General features: G+C 38.2%; 1 protein-coding gene across 1 annotated transcript in view; it reads left to right on the top strand.

Annotated features, from left to right (window-relative positions):
• Positions 1–12,730, top strand: part of LOC139981020 (uncharacterized) — a 63,101-nt gene that overhangs the window by 40,317 nt on the left and 10,054 nt on the right. The window contains exons 3-8 of the mRNA XM_071993126.1: positions 695–827; positions 2,757–2,968; positions 3,510–3,664; positions 4,464–4,635; positions 6,068–6,156; positions 8,985–9,108. Of these exons, the coding sequence (XP_071849227.1) occupies positions 695–827; positions 2,757–2,968; positions 3,510–3,664; positions 4,464–4,635; positions 6,068–6,156; positions 8,985–9,108 (885 nt within the window). The remainder of the gene's footprint in view (positions 1–694; positions 828–2,756; positions 2,969–3,509; positions 3,665–4,463; positions 4,636–6,067; positions 6,157–8,984; positions 9,109–12,730) is intronic.

The following is a 12,730-nucleotide window of genomic DNA, read 5'->3' as shown; positions in this document are numbered from 1 at the left end:
AATTTCGGCTGTAAATGCCTCCCAGATCGCTGGAAATGGCACTTCCCAGGCCTTGTAAGTTGCATCTTAGCATTTTCTCTTTTGAAATACTAGCAATATCATAAAAACATATTAAAAAAAAAAAATATGATCAAGGGGGGCGGCTGCCCCTTTTGCCCCCCCTTGGCTACGCGCCTGCACCAGGGAGTTCCATAACAATTCCCTGGTTACACCTAGAGCCATATCGTTACTCTTACTACCGCTACTAATAGACTCAACAATGGAAAGAATTCTAAACAGTCTAGACTAACCACATATATCGTAATTAACCATGTGCATATAGTAAGTATGTGCAGCACAAGTTGAATTTAGAGAAGAGCTATTTTTTTACATCACGTAGTTGAGCAATTTTTGAACAGCGCCGATGGCAACTACGTAAGTTTAGACTTTTTCGCGTTCCATAATAGTAAATTTGGCTGAAAAGAATTCAAAGAGATTTTGGTGACATCTACCATCAACATGCCTATTTCCAGCTGGGAAAAGATCTCAAAACTACTTATACTGTACATTATATAGCATTGCTTCAAGTTAACCTTGATTTTGGTAAAATAAAAAGAAGAAAAAAAAAGGTATTATTTAGTTAATTCCAACACTTGAGTAATGATTTTGTAACTGCAGATGGTATCAGTGAACTTTCTCTTTGGTCTTTACCCAGATGATTCTCAGAACTGGGGTGCCTCACCATCGATGTGTTCAGCTGTCGGTTCATTCGTCACCTGTCCTTGGACTCCTCCAAAATGGCTGCCAGAAAACGAAACATGTGAGATGTTGTTCAGGTTACCGGAAGGGTAGGTCATACAGTACACATATCTATCCTATATATTCTAATTTCGTTTTTAAGTCGATTTTTGGGCTCCTCTGAACATATTGCAAAGCTTTCTCATTGGCAATATTGACAAATTATGCAAATAATCAAACCTTATAGTGGAAGCTGATAGATTGGTGGTCCATAAGTATGTTTTTTTTAAAAAGTTTTTGAAGTTTGATCATCGCACATGGTAAAATTTCTAGCACCTTTTGTCCCCCTCCCCCCTCCCCCTCCCCCAAAAGTAGGGTTGGCAAGTGTTTTTTTTTGGGGGGTAAAAAAAAACAACACTTGATTTTACAAATCAAAACAGGTTGCATCGGCAACCACCAGATGAAAAAGTTTCACCTGAAGTCAAGATGGAGACCTGTACAATGTTATGAGGGATATTTTATTATTTCAAACGATTTAAAGGGTCATGAGCTTGTATCATTGAAAACCACTCCCAACAGTCAAAGTACGTTAATGAAAAGGAAATTCAACACTGTTAATGCATGGAAGGCACAGATTGCATACTTGAGTAATTTGAATTTTAAGCTGTGCACAGTTTTTAGTCAACAGTCAGTTGTGGAAGTTCATGAACTTGTTGTTTAGTGTATATCTTTATGTACGAGTCTTTTGTGGCTTGCCTGCTCTTGTTGTATCAAGTGAAGCTCAGAGAGATAGAAATAGTACTGTAGCAGCTATTATAATTTGGAACTGAAGTCCCTATAGACAAAGTCAGTGGAATAGACTAATAGTGCTTTTCATTGGTTCTTGTAATACAGTATTTAGCATGATAACCAAAATTGTTTTCGCAGTTTACTTGTCACTTGTAAGTTGTACTGGTAGAGAGTGAATAGGAATGAAAACACTGAGACAATGCTCTTCTAACACCTTTTTCAATTGAATACTGAAATATCATATCTAGATCTGGTATACATGTGTGAATTTTGTGGCGACCATAAGTGATCTATCTATAATTACAAATATTATGTTGTTACATAGTCCTGATAGTTACTCATAGGGTGTTACTATCTATTTTACAAGAGAGAGTCACAGAATTAAGTGCACAATTATTGCTGCATGCAGTGATTAATTGCAAGATAAAATGATAGAGGGACACAATGATAATCAGGCATCACAATAGACTGTAATAGGCATATCGGATATACTGTACACAAATTATTGTAGGAGAGAGAATTATTGTATGTACAGTATGTATGTAAACCTTTGTTGGCTATAGCCGGTGGTTGTGTCGCCCTACATCAAGAAGCATTTACACTTGTACCAAAACTGATGTTTCATGAATGAAAGCCTGTCCTGACAAGTCAAATTTATGAACTGCATGCATTGTTCTGAAAGTCTAGTATCCAATCCTGTTCAAAGTTCGTCCAAACAAAACGCCTAAAGTGGTGATAGTTCATTTACTCTGTACTGTTCGTGGCAAACTATAATATATCAAATTAAAACAAAACCATCATGAAACATGAAAACCTTGAAAAACCAAATAACTGAAAACATAAAAAGCTTGAATTGACTGGATACTTGATATTAAGTAGCTCCATATTAACAGAAGACCGACAATAACAAGAAGTCGGCTAAATGGATGAGTTCCAAACTTGAAAAAGAGTTTGTGGAAAGGAATAAATAAAATCTCTTGGTTTTCTGGTTCTCTATGTACATCATATGCCACACCTTTTTTGAGGAGTTTTGTAGCAAAAAAACTGGGATGTGCAGGCCCCCTGCAGGTATGTCGAATTTACTCCCCATGTAGGTGTTTCTAGGGGCATCCTCCCCTTAAAGGAAAAAAAAAATTGTGCTTAACATCTATTTTTGAATATTTGGGTTAGAGAATATACCCCTCTCCCCCCACACTCCCACTCTTCTCAAGGATCTGCAACTGTTCAAACCTTTTTTTTCTGGTCCACAGACATGCCCACGAATCCGAGCCGTTCTGTCAATCGCTATCCAACTGGTCACGCTGCCCTGCAACGAAGCAGACGTATGAATGTCAGTTTCCTTCGTACGACTACGAGCTCAAGGAGAGCGTGTTCAACTCCTGTGGCCCAAAAATCGAAATACGAGTCAACTGTTCAGATGGCAGCGTATCTGAGGTCGCCTCAGTTGAAGAGGACAAAATAGGTATGTCCGAAAGGCTTGTTATTTAATGTCCTCTATCTGCCATGTACCTAGAAACAGCCCCGGCGGCAAACTGTTGGGTCCTCAACCCTGTGTGGATGCCAGGGGAATTTGACTCATGACCCCATCAGTTCCCCACCCCTGAGAATCACAAAAATGCATTCAAGCTAAGCTAGGACTATGGCCTCCATATTTAAAACCCACTACTGGATCGCGCACCTTCATTTGGTGACTATCGTTCCTGAATACTGCCCTCAGCTTTAGACCTGGAATCAAAATCTCTTTAGACCTGCTTAAAAATAGTGTTGCTGTATGCTGGTGAATAATGTTCATTCCAAAATGTGGTTTGCTATGATTTGCATATGCACTGTTGTGAATGTCAATTATATAACCTCACAATTTCCTTGGTTTGAATTTTAAAACAACTTCTGCTTTCTTTGCTGTGTTCTTTTAGCAGATTTGTGTTAATTACAAACAGCCATGCATGTTGAAAGTCTTTTTTATTTAATGTTCTTGGTATCTTTGAAATTGCTTTCCTTAACAGTCGTACCAGGTCCTGTTACCAACTTAAGTGCTACAGCGGCCGGAAGTTCAGAGATTGTAGTGAAGTGGGATCGCCCGAAGAACTGGCCAGATGGGGATATGCTGCTTAAATTTGTCCTGGAATATGAACAAGAATATAGCTCAGATGTTTACAAGGTACTTTACAGATTTTGTATAACTTTTCGGTAAACACAAATGGTGGCTTTAAAGTTTATCAGCATTTTTCCCAAAATTGCTAGAAATTTCTAAAGCTGGTTTTTTTCCTTCTGGAGGTTCTTACTTCTAGATAGATAGCTTCTCCCAGATATTGAGCAGGTTTAACTGAATTGGTTGGTTAATCAGAATTGGCCTCAACTTTTAGCCTGCTAAAAACTTGCTAAAAGTTGAAAAAAGTACTTTCCAACAGAGGTTTCTGGATTTCCAAATTATTTGCAAACACGGAGGAGTGTTACTGTACGTCAGACTATGCAATGCAATGTCTAAAATGAGGTAACATATTTTCAGACTGGCTGTAAAATACGTCTTCAAGTTCAAGCATATTTGAGGTCACGACCATAAATCCAATCAATTACATCTTGAGTTTGGGAGAATATATTGAAATAATTTTCAACTAACAGTGTGGAATATTATTCTCTTCTCGACAACCAGAATGTCCCATTTAAATGAAAAAATTACCTATATAGTGATAATATATATATATATATATATATATATATATATATATATATATATATATATATATATATATATATATATATATATATATATATATATATATATATATATATATATATATATATATATATATATATATATATATATATATATATATATATATATATATATATATATATATATATATATATATATATATATATATATATATATATGTATGAATCGTTGATTCTGGTCAATAAAATTATTAGCCATTACAATATTTTCTCCCTTGCTGTAGTACGAACAAGAAGATAAGCAATCTTACGCAAATGTGTATCAATATTTCATCCGAGAAAATCTTTTCTATGCGGATGCGCTTACCACTATCAGAGTCGGGGTGTACTACATGTTCAATCCACTCGAAATATTATCGGAATGGTCGACCGTCCAAGTTGAAACTGGAATGGCAGGTGAGCGTTCTGTTTTGATCTTTTGGGAAAGTCACTAGGGGTGTATGCGATGGTAGTGTAGTATGTGTGTTTGTGTGTTTGTTTGAGATGCCCTTGGCTTGTATCATATTAAGTCAAAAAGTACATGTGATTGCTTCACTGGGTTCATTGGATTCACCTTAATGAGGGTCATTGGTGGGGGAGGGGGGTTGGTGGGGAGGGTGGCGCATTGCAAGAAAGTTACCAGTGTTTGTAGGTAAGGTAGATTAGAGTGTGTGTACATGTATGGGACACAGGTAAACATCGTCAATTGGTAAATACCCAAATCAGTAAGTTTTGGGGTATTCACCTTTAAAGGGAGTGCAAGAATGCTATTGCTTTTTCTCAGAGGTCAAAGTCATTTAAAGGTCATCAGACGTCAAGGTCGGCAAACCTTGCATTAATTAAGCTTGATCACTTAAAAAAGAGAAGCTTGGATGTACATCATCCTTGGGTATGTCGATTCCAATTGAATGAGTACAAGGATCCTGTGGAGTTCAAAGGTCATTTTAGGTCACAATTTGAAAATCTTTGTCCAGTTTGACATTTAATGGTCACTTGTAAAACTTGGTAGGGAATTCCTAAGCCTGCTGGCTTTCTGGGTTTGTCATAGGCACACCATGCAGAGCTATGACAATAAAACCAAACATTTATAAATGAGGTAATTTTGTGCTCCTACATACAAAAGGCAATTTTGCTTCCTAATTTCAATTAATTATTTAAAATGATTGTTTTCTAGTTAATTATTGATATTTTTGGTTCAGAATATTTGGCAGTTTGGTTGGTGTGACTGCATTGAGATTGGTCTACATTATGTAACACTACATAGTTGGCATTGAATTAAGAGTCACTGAGAGTGATTAATACATGTATGTAGAGAGACTCATTAACAATTAATAATACAATAAATACGATGTGGAAATTAAGATTGATACTTTGCTGAAACTGGATAACAAATATCTCAGTGGTTAACGCCGGTGCCTTTCAATCATAAGGTCTCGAGTTTGAGTCACTCCAAGGTTAATGTATGTCGTCCAGTTACAGAGTTGTTGACAAAATTGACAATTCATAATCATGGAAGTTAAATATGAATGTAAGAGACTGACTTCTGTCAGCTTGCGGCTTTGATAAGCCAATGATGGCTTCTTTGCAAGTTCCTGCTTGCGTGAGGATCTAAAATACATACATATATCCACACAGTTTGTGCTAATTGTTGGTGCAAACAGGTTGAATTTAGACATGGTTTACAGTATGTGATAATTATTTAGCTATCCAGTAGACTAGAGTTGCGACAACTGATTTTATGATCCATTAGTGAGATGTTTATTTCGGGAAAAGTAACACGAGAGAGGGAGAGTGAGAGTGAACTAAGAAAGATCAAATTAAATTGGGTTTTTTTCTTCCTTTTATGAAGCACCTGCTAGGGCACCTCAGAATATAAGACTCTCAAGAGATAGTGTGGACTGGAAGAAGATGGAAAGATCCATTAACCTGACTTGGGATGTAAGTATTAAACAGAAACCCCCCCCCCCCATTCTTAGACCTTTCGATCGATCCTTGTCTTCGGTCAGTCGTAACTGTTCTTTCATGTTGACAGAAACCCAACTGTCCGTCCTCGGCCTGTAGCTTAATACATGAATACGTAAAAGGAGATCTTTGTGAAGGACACATTCCCCAAACACCTACGAAAAGTATTGCTCGGTTCGGGTAAATCTCTGATGTCGCATTGCTCCATTTATGTGTTTTTCTCTTCCTTTTTTCAAGGTAAAATGGTATAAATGTTGACAACGAACCAATTTGCCATCATTGGTTCAACACTCTTAAGACGTATCTCCCTATGGTAGCATTTTAACATGATCGTAATAAATGTTGACGAAACATGCGAAACATGAAGCCCACATGTATGCAAGCTTGGTGATGTCATATTTTGGACTTGTCCAAGTCTTTAGCCGAATGTCTGTGGAGAAACTTTAAATGTGTGATACATCTCCCAGACTTAAATTAAGATCTTTCTTTGGCTGTATGGGGAATTTGTCCGTCAGTACGGTCAACGTCTCTATGACAGAGACCAATAAATGATTATATGGTTTGTGTTTTCATCACACATAGTCGGGTGCATTTGCAGGAAGATTTTCCACGAAACATAAGGAGATTACAGATTTGTGTTTGTTTTTATTTGTTGCACGAATTCTTGTCTCCGATATTTCAAAATCTTGACGTAATCAAAGTTTTGTTGTTTGCTTTGCAAACAAGAATGATAGTGTGCCTTGTCCATATTACATATCATCAGCGTAGAGGTAAAACTAACTCTAGCATATTTTGCTCATGAGAATATAGCTGGAAATAATTTTGTCATATGATCTCTGTTAAACTATAATGGCAAATATGCTTTGCATACTTTTATTTATACATAAAAATGAAACGAAAAATAAAACATTTCCTCTTGAAATACCTCCCCTGCCATTTTCTGGATTGTATTGAATGAAAAATGGTGTGTTATTTTCCAGGTTTCCACTGTAAGTAAGATACTGTGGCTTAATTTCTGGCTATTGGGATCCTTGCCAACTAAATAGAATACATAGGATAGAATTTGTAATCCTGTGGTCACTGGTTTCAATACCATTTTAGCCACAATAAAAAGATACAGATCACATTGCTGATGCAACCTGTGTGACTTTGATGAGAACTGAACTAAATAGATAACAAACTAGGCAACAGTTAGGCAACAGTTCGATGTTCACTTACCTTCGTTAGAGTGCTTGTATCATGAGAGGGTCTGCAATAAATTGAAACAAATCATGCAAGACCCAACACACCCTTTGTTTGAGCACTACAATTGCAACCGCTCTGGACTGCGTTTATGCCCACCACATACACTTAGGGCCCGTTACAGATACTCATTTGTGCCTAATTCTATCCATATATTTAATTCACAAGTGAGAATATAAGTTTCTTATTTGTAGGACTTGCTGTATGTATGTTTGTATTACTGTATGTGTATCGCAGTCTATTGATACTTAAACTATTGCTTTTTTTTTTCTTTCCGTTTACCACCTGTGTAAGCCGAATTTCCGATTGTGGACGATAAAATTCAAATTCAATTCAATAAATTCCATTCAACCGATCCTTCTGAATATGCCACATAAAGACTCTACTACAATATTTTATTGCCTATTTAACTGCCAAGTTTACTTACCCCACAAATATTTGTTTCCATGCATATTCTTTGAGAAACTCTGTGACATTTTCAAAACAAATATGAACACTTTTCCATATATTTTCACCGTAAATTTTGCATGCGATAGAAGGGTTGCGGAAACTTGTTTGTTTGTTCAACTATATTTCAACCATCAACGTTATCAACATTTTACATAATTCAAGTATGTACATACAAAGTATATGGTTGTGTGGATCCTCGAAAAGTTCATAAGAACCTTTAAGTGAGGTATCCCCAAAATACAAACTGACATAGTATAACAAAGGTGTACAAAGTATGACAAAAAAAATGTTGTTATCATAAACCTGTGAGGTCAAAGTTGAACCGACGGCTGAATTTTACAAAAGTGCCTTTTAGTTTACCCGCTCTTAAAAGCTGATCAACACTTTTGAGTCTATAGCTAAAAGGGCTGCAGAAATTGTTGTAAATCATAAACCTGTAGGGTCAAAAGTGGAACCAAGTCTGTATCTGTTAAACAAAATTAACCTCTGCCACTCTGCAGTGAAGCTGGTGAATTTCTTGGGCATTTTATAACTAAATTGGTTGGAAGACTTTGGAAACCTTGCTGTCTCCAGGTTTAGATCTTCCTCCAATACTTTTGCTGAAATTTATCATTATGCTGCAAAATGTGCAAAATTGATGACTTTCTGCTGCGAGCAGCATTCGAAAATTCGATTTTGTTGCTAAAACCTTTGAATTGACAGGATTTATTATATTGCAAGTGATCAATTTGATCATTTTTGCTGTAAATTTTGAAAATGATGTCATTTCATAAATGATCGTTTTGAAATTTTTGCGGAAACAACTACAAATTCTTCGCTGATTGGATTTAAGGAATTTGCGATTTTGACTGAAAATTCTTACACACACTCCACTGGATGATCATTCATTTTGTCAAAAATGGCTCATGTATTTTTTACTAAAAGATCTTAACATGTTGACGTCGCCTTTAACGTTTCCATATACGGAAATAGTGGTCATTGTGAGGTCAAAGTGGAACCAATTAAAGGCTGCATAAATTAATAAAAGTGTCTTTGGCCACTCTTTAATAAAGCTGGCATATATAAGCCTTTCTTAAACGTTGTTTGTTTTTCATCAATTTTTATCTCTTCAGCCGATTCCTGACAAATTCAGTGGAGGTCCCATCGAGCGGTACATCGTGACCCTGAAGTTCCAAACTGATGACGGAGGTACCGTGGACGAGACCGTATCTACAGAAGCTGCTCACACTTTACTCGGTAATTCTATCAATCCACTTTTTGAAGCTTGAGCAGCCCATTTGGAATTTGGTTGAATTTATAGCATGAATTTTGGACCCAAAATGTTCGATGTGATTTGGAGTTGTCCATTGGAAAAGAAAAGATTACTAACATGCGTCCATGTCTGCTATGGGGCCTTCGTGAGTTACATGAATTTGAACAATCTCTCGAATGCCCCCATTCCCCCCCCCCCCCCCCCGTAAGTTTGCAAAGTTACTAAAGTAATTCAGGCTCTTTACCATTGTGAGTTACTTGCATCTACATGTGGATAATAAATCTGTCAAGAAAGAAAAAAGAAGATTGTAGTGTCATCTCTCTCTCTCTAGTCGACAGAAGTCGGAATCATGTTGAGATTTGCCCAATTATTTCTGTCCCTCATCAAGTTAGGAAGATCAGTTTGAAGCACCCCGATGTCCCTAGCAGGAGCGTATCCAGGGGGGGGCGTTGGGGGCGCGCGCCCCCCCGGGTAAGGAAAAGAGGAGAGAAAAAAAGAGAAGAAAAAAGGGAAAAGGAGGGGGAAAAAAGAAAAGGAGGAGAGGAAGGAAGGGAAAAGAAAAAGAAAAAAGAGAGAAAAAGGAGAAAAGGAGGGAGTAGAAGATAGCCAAGACCTAATGTATCTATATAAATACTATATATGGTCTATCATAACGCGTGTGTGTGTATGGACGCCTTAAACAATTATACAATTGTGCTATATGGAACCAACTGTGGCTGGTCTTGAACTCGACCGAGTCGTCGGGGAACATGACGCATTTCGGGAAGGGGCGACCGCCCCCCCCCGAGCAAATTTTCTTTATGACATCGCTAGTAATTTCAAAATAGACAATGCTTAGATGCAACTTACAAGGCCTGGGAAGTGTCATTTCCAGCGATCTGGGAGGCATTTTCGGCCAAAATTTTTATTGAACGCTTCGCGCCAACACATGGTGGCGCTTCGCTTAGATAGTTTGCCTACAGGCTTCGCCCCTCTCTTGGCAATTACTCGCTACACGCCTGTTCGAATTTGTAAAGCAAAGAGCAGATATAACATCATATCAGTGAGCATTGAATGCATGTTCCACGATGAACAGCCTCAAAAACTGTCTTTGTGTGTAGTCAAAGGCGTAGGAGCCCAATTGGATTTGGGGGCTGTAATGACTTGCCCGAAAAAAAGCCAAAATTTTTCGCGCGATTCGCGCGCGTTCAACATATCGATGCCAATATCATATAAGCAAGCATGGGTCATTACATTGCATGGCATCGTTTACCTAACGGTCCGTGAAAGTTGCACAGTATACCGCCGGATGCTAATGTAAACAACCAAATGTCTTATGTAGATGAAGAAAAAGCATACAGATCCATTTATGTCAAAACTCTCTTTTACAGTAGTAATGTCGGCCAAGCTTACAATTTATTTTAATTACCAAGGAGATCATTTTTAAGCTATTCATTGCTATTTATTTTTCTTTCAGTAGGTGCCCGAAAAAAATGGTTGCGGGGGGGGGGGCTGCAGCCCCCGCCTCCTACGGGACCTACGCCTATGTGTGTAGTGTTCGGTTCGATATACCTGATATCGGAAATATCTGCTATTTTTCATTCCCTTCAACGAAGTTTTATAATAGCCATTATAAGAGGATTTAATATTTCTACACCAATAAATTAACTGTGTCTGAATTTTCGAAAATTTCCTCACCAACATTCTTCATCATACTTTCCTCTACTCGTGCAATTTTGACCTGTCTGTTAGGGGTTCCAGGAGGTTTTTCTATATTGGTTGTCCATAGATTGAATTTTGTGCAACATTATGGGTATGTTTAAAAGTGATTTTATTCACGAGAAATGTCAATTTTCAAATTCTCAACAAATAATGGGCTTAAAACCTTGAAAAGTGGGGCTTTCGGATATTGTGGGCCGTGACGTAGAATTACCTACAAAAGCAATGATCCATAGGACATGCAATGAGGTCGAAAAAAATGTGTGACTGGTGACAATCTTCAAACAGGTTATGGATGGAAAAAACTTTTGGGAAATACTTGATTCTCAGGCAAAAGTGCACATCTGGTTGGTCATTTTCAAGCCCGAGAAGTGCCATTTCCGGTAATCTGGGGGGGTATCAAAACCAGAAATTTTCTTGTACGCTCCGCGCCAACCGATGGTGGCGCTCTGCTTAGATAGTAATTCGCGCCCCCCGGGTTAGAAAATCCTGGATACGCGCCTGCCTAGCAACTACATCTATATAGCTGAGCTTATGTTTTCCCCTATTTCTCCTTCCATGTTTTGGTGTCCACATGATAAGTTGAGAGACTGGTTCCTTGGTGTTCCTGTATGAGTGCCCTGCTAGTTTGAGACGGCGTTGTTGTATCTTACAGGATAGTTTTGGTTCGTTGCCATACAGTTCAGTATTTGTCATATGTTGACTCCATAAGTGTCATATCAAAGGCAAAGGCGTGGTTCAGCGGTTAGAGGGTCCGCCTCACAATCCTTAGGTTCCAGGATCAAAATTCTGCCAGGAGCCAGACTCTCTTGACCTATTCAAAAATCGCTGCAGTGCAGTGGTGATGTGCGGAGTCTTCACTGGATTTGGTATTTCTGGTTTGTGAACTTGGGAAAAGGGGTATGTTTCTGTTCTTCACTTGGTTTCGATATAACTTCGTTTGTCATTGCTGCACTGCAGTGATGTTGAATGGGGTGCCTTTGTCTACCTCAGTTTTTGAGAAAGTGGTCAGATGATGGGGCATACGCCCTCGTCTGCCAGATGGGGACGTTAAATGGCAGTCCGGGGAGCAGGAATGGGAGCGAATTCACACCTCTTCCTCGTTATCCTCTGAACACTTATCGAAAAGAGAAGGCTTGAAAATAAGCAGGTGTTCATCCACAATCTAACGCAGATAGGGTCTTAAATAATCCTGTCAGTCATCTGTGGCTGCATCAAAGGAACTTGATGTGCGGCTCTTGGATTTCCAAAGGGCTAGTCCCGTAATCGTCTCTGCACCTTTAACTCGATTACAATTCTCCCATGCTTATCAGAAATCATTTTGCTTTGTAATGTGGCATTTTAAATGTGTAAATATCAGTTGACCACTGGTGAGACTTGAATTTATTCTGTGGAGAAGCCCAAAAATTTTGTTTCTTTTATTTTGGAGGAAAACATGCATCTTGTGTCTGTAAACATCTTTTCTTTCACCATGGTACTTAAAACCTGGCATTTTTTAGTTGCATCTGAAAAAGGCAGGTGTTTGCGATGTCTCTTCAGTCTACAGGGACGATTTTTACCGGACAGGTGTTGTAAAAAATATTGGAGGAGTGTGAGGTACTTGCATCAAAGTAATCTTACTATAAAGCTAAGTACTAGCTTTATAATGATCACATAGATATACTTCAGCATACATAGCAAATTTCACTCTCTCTCCTAATTTTTTTTTTTGGCTCGAATTGTGCGTCGGGTCAATTTTGAAACTGTAAAGAAAACCTGAGAAGATTGTAGACGAGAGACCATGTTTATTGAGCCTTTTTAACAAGCATCCAGAGAAGCCTCGGGCATACATGCACCTGTCAACCCCCATGCCTGCTCCTTGACCGGCTTTGAATGTCCCCAATTTATGAGCAAGAGCGTACCTCAGCA

Source organism: Apostichopus japonicus, chromosome 2, assembly GCF_037975245.1.
Source record: "Apostichopus japonicus isolate 1M-3 chromosome 2, ASM3797524v1, whole genome shotgun sequence".
NCBI classification, from domain to species: Eukaryota; Metazoa; Echinodermata; class Holothuroidea; order Aspidochirotida; family Stichopodidae; genus Apostichopus; species Apostichopus japonicus.
Note: the sequence above shows the minus strand (reverse complement) of the source record. Positions and strands in the feature narration are given on the sequence as shown.